Here is a 12912-nt window from a genome sequence, read left to right on the forward strand (position 1 = left end):
CCTGGTTGTTTCAGCGGGCAGGACTGGCCTAGGGGTATTTTAAATTGGTTTTAGCCAAATTTTAGTAGAAGCGGCCGATTTAAATATTTATTTTTAATGATTTTTTAAAACTTTGTATTGTATTGTATTAAACTGTTTTTAACTGGCTGTAAGCCGCCCTGAGTCCTACGGGAGAAGGGCGGGGTATAAATATAATAAATAAATAAATAAATATAAGTCTAAGTGCTATTGCTGTTGCTATGACTAAAATAAGACATAACTTATGTTAGGCTTACATCATGCCCTGTTAGCAAATCAGCAGAAAGAAACAGGCTCCAAACATATCCTTCTGGATCCTGAATTCCCAGCATCTTCCTTTCCTTCTCTGCCTGACTGTCACTAGCCACTGATGATAATGTCACAACCTCTATCTGACTCCTTTTCTCTCTCAGATTCTGCTGTACCATGCACCATGTTCCCACGCACCAACATTAAGGAAAACACAAGTCAGTCTTGGATGTTTTCCCCTTTTTGCTGCCCATTGTAAACCACATTTGTCCAGAACTACCACATTTCAATCCATACTGGAATGAAACACCCTAATTTTGTTCTGTATATAGACCAGAACCTGCATGCATGGAATATTTTTTAGATCCCTAATGTAACGACATTAATTGTGAGGGAAGCATTTTTATGTCTTTAGAGGAATGAAGTAGAAAGTGTCTGTGGGTGAGAAAGAAAGATTTTAACAGCATTTAGCCTGGATAGGTGAATTTAGTTCTGAGGAGAAAAGTCTGTGCTGGGGAGCATAGAAACTATCTTGGTCCAACTGCTGCTTATCTTCTCACGGTTTCTTTGTTAAGAACTGTTTCTTTCTGTTGCTATTAGAACTGTTGTTGTTTGGATAAAAAGACTTCAGTTCAGACACAGGCAGTCTGCTGCCTTCTGGGTGTCTAATTCCTTGACATTGGCAGTTTTGCCTACAGCAGATAGAAGACCAGAACATTTGGAAGAAACCAGGTTGTCCATTCCTGGCTTAAATGTCCATTATCAGCATGTGTTTTCTGTTGCTAAATTTGCTGTTTGAGCAAACTCATATGCTTGCTGATAATGTCTGGGTTTTTTTTTCTCCTTCAATTGTGTCCGATTATTGGAGACTGTTTGAACAAGTCTTTGCAGTTTTCTTGGCATGGTTTTTCAGAAGTGGTTTATCCTTGTTTGCTTCGTGGGTCCGAAAGTGAGTAGCCCAAGGTCACCCAGCTGGCTTTGTGCCTAAGGCAGTACTGAAACTTACAGTCTCCTACTTTCTGGCCTGAAGCCTTAACCACTACACCAAAATGGTTCTTGTTTTCGGTTTACCTCTTAAGAATTGTCGTCTGACTGATATAAAGCCATCCGTTATGCCCCAAGTCAAATTTCCACACTTGTGAACTCCCCCCCCCCCGATATATTTTGTGTCCCTCGATCATTCAGATAATTGCATATCATGGTTTTTCCTTTTATCAATTAGGACAAATACAACAGGACAGCGACATTCTATTTCACAAAACCTGCTGATGGATCTAAAGTGCACCTCCTGTCTTGAAAGCTCTTCCGCCTGGTCTATAGGATTCACTGCTGTACTAAGAAAAGCATGACGCTTTGGGACAGCCTCCCTGGACATTAGCTTGGAGCAAAGACTTGACTTCTTCCATAAAAGGGAGCATCAGTCACAGATCAGTGAAGTCATTGAAAACCTGTGTGCGCACACAGATGTTTTTTTCTTTCAACCAAGAGCCCCAAAGAGATTTTTTTTGTCTCCTTTACAAGACAGTTTGGGACACAAAATTTCCTTTTCAGTGAAACACTGTGATGAGTTTGAGTAAATAGTCCTTGATTTCTGCATACAATTTTCTATGAGAAGTTCCTTCAACAATCTGGATGGAAATACTGGGGCTGAGAAAGTCTGGCATAAACTCCACAGCTTCAAAGCAATTCCCTTTTTAATCTTCCTAAGTAGAGACTAATGGAAATAGGCTTTCTTCTTTACATTGTGCTCTAAGTATTGCTTCTATTCTTTCCTTCCTGCTTACCCATTAATGAGCCATCTTCCAATAGTAAATTATCCACTAAACATCTCTTGAATAGAGTCACTTTGCGATGAGTTTCTCCATTGCATTCCATATTATCATTTGTTAATGACAAGGACAGGCTGGTGTGAGATAATACCCTCAACCCATGTAATTGGTATAGCTAAGTGTTGTGGTAGAAAATGACAACTGTAGTCAGTCACAGTGAAGTCAAAATAAAACAGGCATCATAATATCTATGAGATGATGTGATTGTGTAATTGCATCATGACTTTTGATGCAAAGTTGTGTCATTGTATGATGCCATGATGCATATATCTTTTGTCTCCCCTCCCTCTGCCCAAACTCTGATCCAATGGACATACATAATAATCTAAATTAAGTAAAATTTACAATAATGATAACCTTTTTTGCAATAAAATGTATGATTGTCACCTTAAAGTAATTGGCTATGCTCTCTTGTATGAGACCTTCATGTGGTTAATTGGTTTTCATTTTAGCATGATATTGATCCAGCCGTGATTTGTAAACCTCAGTTTATTATAACCAATGTTATGTATAAGCACAATGTCTTAATAAATCAGGGTTAAACACATCATGGATTAGTAATGTGTAAGCCCAGCCAATACCTGGTTAACATCAACTGCTCATTAACCAGATTTTAAATTATCAAATACCTAGCCTGTGTTATTATGTAAAGCTTAGTGTTTTGTGCAGCTATTATATCCCAACAGTACTATTCCAACTGTATGTTTTGCAATGGCAACAGTTGCATTAAAAATGAGCTTCAGCTGGGCACTTAAATGCATTCACAAAAATCATTCAATTATTCTTCACATATATCTCAGCTACTAAACAGATGCAAACTTAACTTTTTCCTAATAATATTTTTTTAAGACAGATCACATTGCTATTAATGCGAATCTTTAATGCTAATCTTGAATACCTTATCCTTTCAACTTTAGCCATTTTAGTAACATCTTCGGTAGAAGTTATATATTTTGCTTATATTACCTAAGCCTATTGAGGTTTAGGTCTGTATAAGATTTGCATCGTTGCCCTCATTAGCAATCAAGGGTTTTTTTTTTACACATAGCATATTTGGAAATAAAAAAAACCCAGCTGTGATCATAGAGAAAATGTTTATTAAGTGCAATACAAAGCCATCTGGTCCAAAGTGCCATCTGGTCCAAAGCACCATCTGTCAGATCTCTGAAATACTGAAACTGCATATGTACTTAATTCCATCAACCTCTACAAGCTGTAATGATCTACAAACATGTAATTTACATTATAATGTGTTTTTCATTATACATCAGTGAAAGCATAGGATGCCTTTTAAAACTTCTATTTAGAATGATTATGTTACTAAAATATGGCCAATAGATACCTCCAGGGACTCTTTGGATTATACCAAGATGTATGGCTGTTATGATGAGGGGAAAGTTTATTAATCGGTAGCAAGTTTGCAAGAAACTGGAAATCATATCAGAAAAAGAAATGGGAAGCTCTGGAGATAAAAATTCATGCAGCTTTTCCTAGGAAGAAATTATTTGGAACTCCCTTACAAAGGATCCAGGAAATCATTAATCCTGTTGAATGCTAAAGAAATCTCGCCCTTTTAAAAGACAGTCCGGGAACTTATATGATTCACAGCATTGAATATGGGATTCTAAGAGTTCAAGGTTGAAACATTTTACCTGAATGGCCCAGCTGCATTACTCTTCCTAATGGCATTGATAAGCAAATGTTGAGTTTCAAGAAATGTTATGTCCATCTGTTCTGAGAACCACACACAACTATGGGGCACCTTCAAGTCGTGGGGTGCAGGATAAGCCAGTTAGAGTTACCCACTCCTTGCGTGATGATTGGTACTGATGAATAAACTCATTTATATCAGGGCTCTCCAAACTTGTCAACTTTAAGACTTGTGGACTTCAACTCCCAGAATTTCTCAGCCAGCATGGAGTGGAAGTCTACAAGTCTTAAAGCTGAAAAGTTTGGGGACCCCTGATTTAGATGGATAAGCTGCCACATAATTGTATTCAGACTTTCTCACTGAAGAATTCCTGGGCAGCTTCTGAAAAATGCAACCACAGCCCTAACGTTAATTTGAATTTCAGTTTGTTTCCAGATGGATGGGTCTTAGAATTATTCCCCCCCACCCTGAAAAACACCTATCATTGTCAGTTTACCAGTTTTTATGTGGCTGTAAGACGTAACAAGTAGTAGGAAAATGCATGGAAAACAATGACATTTGGACTATGACTGAGGCTGTTGTAAATGCACCATAAGAGCCTCATTCAAAAGTAAGTAAATTGTTGGCTAAAAGAAACTCAGTTTATTTTGAGGGCTTCCTCTGTAAAGATATTAATTGTCCATAGCACAAGACCAAATATTTGACACTAAAGTTGGAAAGTTGCCTTAATTGCCCCCATGTTGTATCAAGGATTTTTGGGAAAAGGTTTTACAGGTAGTTCTTATTTAGCAATCACAACTGGGACCACAACTTAGTTCTTAAGTGAAGCATTTGCTAAGTGAAACTGTGTGTGCTTGTGCTCTTGCCTCAGCTGTCCTTTGCTTTATAAGGTCATAAATATGAGGATTGGTCATAAAAGTTACTTTTTCATCACAGTTGCAACTGTAAATGGTTGCTAAACAAGGCAGTTGTTAAACAAGGACTACCTGTATTACAGTAGTGGCCAAAATTGTGGAAACCTTTTGGGAAAAGTGTATTTTTGAGGTTTGATGGCTAATAACACCACTTTTTTTTGGAGTAGCACCATGAATTTATATATCAGTGGAAAGATAATTTAATCAAGAATGTAATGCAACATAGTTTGTTCAATTATCTGTACTGTATTCTATGAAAAGTTATAACCAAATAACCAGAAAAAGGAAGTACAACTTGCTTAGGTTGATATCAAGTAGCTTTCCTTCATCTGATTGTAGCCAATGAGCATGAGTGTTTAGAGAGCCAATCAGGTGTCATCTTGTTTTGGCAATGGGCCAATCAGATCACAGTAGGATTCAGTTATTGATGTCATGTATTGAAGCTGAGAGGAGGACATTTGTCAGTGTGTTATGTGATCGCTATCAAATTGGTTGGGGTTTTTTTTTCTTTCATTTAGTGAGCTTGTAAAACGTAATAAAATTAAAGAAATGGTACAAAGAGTTGACTGGTTGTCCAGAAAGCGATGTAAAATAGTATTATTAAGTGAACAAGGCTACAGTTATAAAGAAATTAAAAGAAAAATTGGTGGAAACTTAACCAAAAGTGGCATTTCTACTGTATACTTTTCCCAAAAGGTTTCCACAATTTTGGCCACTACTGTATTTTAGCAACCTTGCATCATAAAATAGGCAACAGTATTTTTGTTAATCTGCCAATGAGTTCCTATATACTGCACAGCAGGGGATTGTACTTATCATATATATAACAATTGGACTAATTCCCCTGCATTGCAAGAAATGTATGTGACAAACAGGATGTTATCGGAGCTCAGAAGAAGAAAAAAACTGAGGATGATTTTAACATCAACAAAGAGGAAACAATTCAGTTAACCTATGCAAAGTTAAAAGGAATGGTCTGAGGTAAAGATTTCAAACCAAATCCAGAGCAGCAAAGCAGATACTTATGAGTTGGACTCAAGAGTAGAACTAGCCAAGAGAGTTTCATAACCAAGTGTTCTGCTAAAAGCTCCTTTCACAAGATGCTAGGTTACCAGCTAGGCTGTGTGCAGATACCACCTGGTGGTATTTGAAAAGCAATGGCCAGTGAGTAGCTTTTGGGACTAATGGAGCACAGAGGATGCCATCTGCTTCCATCTGAAAGATGGCCACAGAATATCTTGTTGAAATTTGAGTGTCTTTTTGGCAGTTTCCTTGTGGATTTAAGCTTCATAAAATTGTCTCTCTGTCTGTCTGGAGAATGTCCCACTATTGCTGGACATTGTGCTGGTGATGTATTCTTTGGTGATCTGTTTGGTAAGGGTGCCGCCACTCTCCACTCGCTGAGTAGTCATCAGCATCCCATCTGAAATGAGGGAACCAAATAAAGATTGCATAAACAGCAACTTCCCAGTGGCTAGATTTGTAGATCATACTTAAAGCATAACATTGACCATTTGGGTTTTGTTGAGTATGTGGTGTAACCCCAAATATATTCTGGTTTATAAAAGTGCATATCCTGCTAATTCTGGTTTATTCACTAAACTCATTAAATGATGGGTTATGCACGTTAAATCTGGGTATGTGCATAAACACATGGCCATGCGTATGTAAAAGCTTACATAGTTTATTTTTTGTTTTGTAATCACTAAGCATCACTTTTACGACTTCTGCCCCTGCACTGGGATCTGTTTAGGAACACTCTAGAGCAGGGGTGTCAAACTGCCGGCCCACGGGCTGGTTTCATCATACCAAAGCCGCGCCCACCCCATTGCCAGCAATGCAAAAAGAGTCTCGATACGTCGCGACACGTCACATGATGTGGCGAGTTTGACACCCGTGCTCTAGAGCCATTTATCTGATACCCCCTAGACCTGTTTAGGCACTTGGGAAAGAGTTAAGCCCCCTTAAAGGTAGTAAATACTCCAGCCCTTCCTGAAGCCATGCTTCTGATATCGTCTAAAAGACAGACCTCTTTCCTGTGAAATCATCCATAACCTAAAATTTTTTACATATAAAGCAACACGGACATTTGTCTTAAAAGATCTCATGGGTGCAACTGCAGGCACTCAGTACTGTTTGCGTGATTAATATAATCCTTTCCAAAGTGCCTGAATAGTGTTGGGGTGCTGGTCTTGGTGTGCTTTAAATAGAAGCTGAGTTCTCTTGATAATATTGGGCAGAAGTCTCAATTTAATTTTTGTATCAAAAAAGCAATTATTTAACTTAGAAATAACTGCTCTGGTCTTAGCAGTGATAGGAGAGTTTCCTCATATTATGAAAAGAATACAGTACCATTCAGTAAAGCTATGTATGAAAAGGCCAGTTCTTCCATCTTTCTAGGGGGGGAGAAATCTCTTTATTTTTTTATTTTTATTTTTGAAGTAGATTGGAAAACAGGGAAAGAGGCATAAAGGACCACATTCTCTTAACGTCAACATAAACATAACTTCAGGAATAGACTGGATTCCTTTCATCCTCATTTAACTATTTCCGAGTAAAGATTTAAACCTTCCCCTTGTGATCCCAGAGTAGAGATTCAGGTTTGTTCTCCTCTCAGATGAATCCCAGGTACTATTCATTAACACTGTCCCAAAGATCTCAGCGAGGTCATTGAAAATCAAGGCATCCCCTATTTCCATCATTCCCTTTTTTTACCTGCATATAAAGGATCCAGTAGGGAGTGAGTGATGCTTGTTTGGGTGTTGTATTCTGTAGGGAGATTGAATACTTCCTCCCTGGTGAATTGATGTGTTCCATATTGAGAGAATACTCCTGAAGCAGAAAGGATTGGGGAGGGGGGGGGGGAGAATGTAATTCAGTGCTTGGATATTTAATTCTCATTCCATCTAATGTTATAAAAAAATGACTCTGAGAAAAAATACAAGAAGGTGGTGTCTAACTTAAAGCAAAACATTTGTTTTCACAGAGCCATACAAAGCTCTGTTCTTTCAAAGACCAAGATGACAAAAATTTCTGTTACTTTATTTCCAACTAATCTTCCTAAATATTCAGTTCATTTATTATTTCTCATTTATTATCTGTCTCCCACTGAATTAAAATAGGGATGGCAACAGCTTCAAAAGTAGAAACTTGTAAAAATAATTTGCATTACCATGAAGATCAGTTTTCTACTCAGTAAGAAAACATAATTTAGATCAGGGGTAGTCAACCTTGGCTCTTTTATGACTCGTGGACTTCAACTCCCAGAATTCCTGAGCCAGCACAGCTGGCTCAGGAATTCTGGGAGTTGAAGTCCACGAGTCATAAAAGAGCCAAGGTTGACTACCCCTGATTTAGATTATTTAAAATGTCTACCCACACATGATGTTAAGGAAAAACTGATTTACTGTTCAAAATGCTATATACTCCCATATATTACATTTACACAAATTGGGTTATGAGAACCCAACTTTGACACATCCATATTACCCTAGCTTTGGGTTTTGGGTGCCTTACCAACTATTCTTTAAGAACACATTCACATGAACATTGTTTTTAATTTCAAAAGACTTATAGAGCTGCTTATATTGTAACAACAACTGAGGATAGTGCAGAAAACATTAAAAACAATCAGAATACAAAGTCAATGAAAACTACAAAAACCCATGGAATCCTGGGACCAAACTTTCCCATATATCTAAGTATCACCTTACTGGATTCCAGCCTCGTCCTATCCAATGTTTGTGGCAAGAGCTAGCATTTCCAGAGCTTCTAGAACAGGGGTGTCAAACTCACAACATCACGTGACGTGTCGCAACGTATCTCAACTTTTTTTCCATTGCCGGCAACGGTGTGGGCACGGTTTCGCCATGACGCATCCGTCCCGCGGGCCGGCAGTTTGATACCCCTGTTCTAGAAGTTAAGGAGTATGGGGGCCTGCTGGATCTCTGGGAAAAGGGTGTTCCACAGTACAAGGGCAGCTGCAGAGAAGGCATACTTCCTAGGCCCCACCAGAGAACAACATTTAAGGAAAGCAACCTGAAGTATGTTTATCCCTATCTGTTCTTCTGATCTCCAGCCCAAAGCTAAGGCCATTGAATTTTGGGCTTTTCACACCTGATTGGAATGGGCAGTGTTTTACATCTTCTCTGGAAACCAGCTGTGTTACAGGTACAATCTTCAGAACTTCAGAGATTACTGTGATGGCTTAGCAAAGCTTGACGTCTGCTCAGTTTTTATTGACCACTTCTTACTAGTTCTTAGTAGTGACACTAGTGATATAGAGTCCTAGTGGATAATTACTTAAACATGAGTCAGCAGCATACGGCAGTAGCCAAAAAAGCCAACACAATCCTAAGTTGCATTAACAGAGGGATAGAATCAGGATCATGTGAAGTATTAGTACTGCTTTATAAAGCCTTAGTAAGACCACACTTAGAATACTGCATTCAGTATTTGGATCCTGCATCCAGTATTTTGGTCATAAAAAAAGATGTAGAGGTCTGGAAAGAGAGCAGAAAAGGGGGGGGGGGTGGAGGCTAAAACATGAACAGTTGCAGGAATTAGGTTTGTCTAGTGAAAAGAAGGAGTAGGAGTGACATGTTAGCAGTGTTCCAATACTTAAGGGGCTGTTACAAAAAAGAGGGGGGGATCAATCTATTCTCCAAAGCACCTGAAGGCAGGACAAGGAGATGGAAACTAATCAAGGAGAGAAGCAACCTAGAACTAAGGAGAAATTTCCTAAAGTGAGAACAATTAACTAGTGGAACAGCTTGCCTTCAGAACAGCTTGCCTCCAGCTCCATCACTGGAGGCTTTTAAGAAGAAACTGGACAACCACTTGTCTGGAATCGTATATGGTCTCTTGCTTGTGCAGGGGGTGGACTAAAAGACCTCTAAGGTTCCTACCAACTCTGTTATTCTGTTATCCTGCTCTCTTCCAGTTGCTGGCAATTCGCCTTTGTGGCCATTTCAGGTTAGGCAGCAGGAGTAATCAGGCACCACCCATTTGCCCATGGAACACCAGACAAGACCAGAGCCAGCACTGGTTATTCCTACAATTTGTACTTTACAATATGAAAGGAAAGAGGAACTGAACTTTTGTATTTTTTTTACACCTTGGTTGACAATGTGCCCTTAACAGCACACCAAGAAGAACAGATGATAGAAATACTTTGGCACCAAAGCATACCTGCGTCTTGAGATTCAATGGTGATAATGCCCTCTCTTTCAGGGCCAAAGCCTTGAGTGGTCTTGGCTTGCACTTTGAACTTATATGGAACATTTTCACTCAGGTAAGGCACTGTAAGGGTGGTCTCTGGGTTATCCCCCTCCACATAGATAGTCCTGGGTTCCTCTGAGCAGACAAAAATAAAAACAACAGGTAGGAAGCTTAAGGAATAATACATATCCACCCATCCCCTCCTCTTGCCAGATGCTTCATTTCAGGTGATTTTGGTTATTTTATGCAGCCTGGGGCTGTCCCGCTTTCTTCTATAAATTGGGAAATGCTATGCTTTAGCCGGGGAAGCGCTGCAACTGAGGTGGGATGTGTTTCAAAAGGCTAACCTACCTCCACCTTGCAGGGTCTCACAAGTGACCATGTAGCCCAGAATTAAGCCATTGGGTTGGCGGGGTCTCTCCCAGCTTAGCTGAAGCGAGTCTGGACTCAGGGCTGTGAATACGAGAGGCCCTGGGGCACTGGGAGTGCTCAGGGTAAATGGTGACCCTATCAAATAGAGAAGAATGGTCAGAGCCCTGTTAAAGAGAAAATCAAACCAGTAGCAAGTAGAAGTTCAAAGATTTAGAACAGTGAAGCATTTGGGCTTTTCAAATATCTTACACATTTGTTGCTTTGTTGAATCAAGAAAACTAACCCAATTAAACTTGGAATTTACAGGAACTGAAATACCACTCAAGATTCATATAATAATGGATGAATGTAGAATTGGCCAGATTTAAGTCCTTACTCAAGTTGACTTGGCCCTCTCTCTCTCTCTCTCTCTCTCTCTCTCTCAGTCTAACCTAACCTATCTTAATTTTAAGAGAAGGAGATGACACTTCCCACTTCCCAAAAGAAAGGTGGAATATGAATAAAGACTACATGCATTGTTTTCATGCAGAGTAAGCACAGATCTACTTCGAACCCCTTTTCCAAAAAGTGCAGCTCAAAAATCAACATTTGGAAAAGTAGTAGCATATCTATGAAATTATGAACACTTCAAAACAATTACCTGGCACAGGACTGAGAGGGCTGCGTGGATCCACCTGTGACTCAATAGTTATCACACCTTCTCTTTCTGGACCCCATCCCTCATCACTTTGGGCCTTCACTTTGAAGACATAGGAGTGGTTAGGTAACAGATCATCCACCACCACAGAGTTTTGCATTGGATTGGGAATTGTAAGTCGTTTTATTTCGCCTAAGAAATAGGAGAAAAAAACAGCTGTCAATCCCACAAACTACGATGATCAAAATTGCAGTTTTTATTGGCAGAATAGGCACTGCTAGTGAATGCAGTAGGCTGAATGCTACAAGTCACATCTTGAGGCAACCATGTGTATGATCTTTTGTTCAAAAACAATTGTGAATGTTTCGTGTAAAATTCTTCACAGATGATCAATGCCCTTCATTTTACGATACTTCAAATGAAAAACAGCATCCTTGTCTGTTTTGTAACACATTATCTCAGAGAAAATGAAAAGAAAACTAAACTTATCAATTCTGTCTGTGGATTATTTGGGAATTAAGGATTTTACACATTTTGAACTTAGTGTTTTTCATCAGGACCCAAATTCACATTACCCCAGTGGTGGGATTCAGCCAGTTCGCACTGGTTCAACAGAACCGGTAGCTAATTTTTTGTTGACTTTGGCAAACCGGCTGAAGCCCTAGCCCTTTTTTGCAAGGCCCAGAACAGACCTCTGGAAGTGTGTGGATGCTGCTTCCGGAAGTCCGTTCTGGGCCTCGGAGGCCCAGGCCCAGAACAGACTTCTGGAAGTGGCGTCCACGCGAAGAATCGGTTGTTCATGTATTTGAATCCCACCACTGCATTACCCCTATTCCAGTCAAACAGCTCTCTTCTAATAGATCCTTGGATGATATATTAGGAAACAATATTTATTTATTTATCAAATAAATAAACTGTCCATTCCCCTCACATAGGGTCTATGAGGATTCTGCCCCTGCTATGGTGTGTGGAAACATCTGTAAAACATCAGGACAGAGAAATCTGAGCAGTTTAGAAACACCATTTTTGGGGGGGACGGGTGTTCCATGTTACAAACCATGTTCTGATCACTCTAGAATGGTGCCTTTTGACAAAACAGGATTTTAGGTATATATTTCCAAATCCCACTTTCACCACAGAGAGAGCTTCACTGACCTCCATTGAGAAGCTGGTATTGCACACTGTATCCTTGTACTTCTTTGTCACAGTGGGGTTCCTGCCAGCTGACTTTCAGGGAGGTTGGCCCCAGGGCAGAGAACACCAAGCGAGTAGGAGTGTCCGGAACATTCAGAAGCTGCATTCTAGAATCTGAGACAGACCAGAAAATAGCAGGATTAGATTTGAAGGCAGGGAAAAGACCAAATGCAATCTTCCACATCAGAATGTAGCCAGAAGAAATGAGGGGAACAGCATTGGGCACTGAATGAAAAAAGTATCTTGGCTGCATTACCTGGTAACATATAGCAGGAAAAGAAGAAGAGATTTTGGTTTGTCAGGGAAGCAATTCTTTTTCTTGTCCCCAGGTTCTAGATCCCCAGGGCATGGCAAGGTTCCAGCTGGAGGTTAGATTAAACTCACCCACCCAGAAAAACCAGGGCCTAGTCAGAACTTCATGGACATCTTCAGAGTGAGTGGCCTGGCCTTCTGAGGCTGAGGAGGACAAAATGCACCCTGGACTGTTCATTTTGCAGAACTTTTGCTACTCTCTAAGCCTGGTTGTTTGCTTGCAGACATTTCATTACCCAACTAGATAACATCATTAATGTGAGTGAGTGGGGGTTTTGCTATCTTTTTATAAATAGTAGTTTGCCTTGACAGTTTGGATGGGCGTGTAATTTCCTCCTTGGTGGTTCCTTGATTAGAATATCTTTTTTTGCCTGATTGTTTGTCTTGTGTTAATCCTTGCTTATCTGAATATGGGCTGATGGAGAGAATGTATTCTAGTCTTTTTGTTTCATTCCTAAGCTTTTTATTGTGGGGTTTTTTTTTTTGAACAGTGCATAAATATGGTTTATTTCTGTA

The 12912-nt window shown here is 39.6% G+C and overlaps 2 protein-coding genes across 2 annotated transcripts in view; one reads left to right on the top strand and one right to left on the bottom strand.

Annotated features, from left to right (window-relative positions):
• Positions 1–2737, top strand: part of GALK1 (galactokinase 1) — a 16702-nt gene extending 13965 nt beyond the window's left edge. The window contains exon 8 of the mRNA XM_029284728.1: positions 1490–2737. Within this exon, the coding sequence (XP_029140561.1) occupies positions 1490–1564 (75 nt within the window). The 3' untranslated portion in view covers positions 1565–2737. The remainder of the gene's footprint in view (positions 1–1489) is intronic.
• Positions 2738–5313: 2576 nt separating this feature from the next.
• ITGB4 (integrin subunit beta 4) overlaps positions 5314–12912 on the bottom strand; it is a 58466-nt gene continuing 50867 nt past the window's right edge. Inside the window, exons 35-40 of the mRNA XM_029284731.1 lie at positions 12046–12198; positions 10894–11082; positions 10233–10388; positions 9852–10016; positions 7377–7493; positions 5314–6084 (exon numbers count right to left, since the gene is read on the bottom strand). Coding sequence (XP_029140564.1) covers positions 5942–6084; positions 7377–7493; positions 9852–10016; positions 10233–10388; positions 10894–11082; positions 12046–12198 — 923 coding nt within the window. The 3' untranslated portion in view covers positions 5314–5941. The remainder of the gene's footprint in view (positions 6085–7376; positions 7494–9851; positions 10017–10232; positions 10389–10893; positions 11083–12045; positions 12199–12912) is intronic.

The sequence above is a fragment of the Protobothrops mucrosquamatus genome, unplaced genomic scaffold, assembly GCF_001527695.2.
Source record: "Protobothrops mucrosquamatus isolate PMUCROS unplaced genomic scaffold, P.Mucros_1.0 scaffold_146, whole genome shotgun sequence".
Lineage (NCBI taxonomy): Eukaryota > Metazoa > Chordata > Lepidosauria > Squamata > Viperidae > Protobothrops > Protobothrops mucrosquamatus.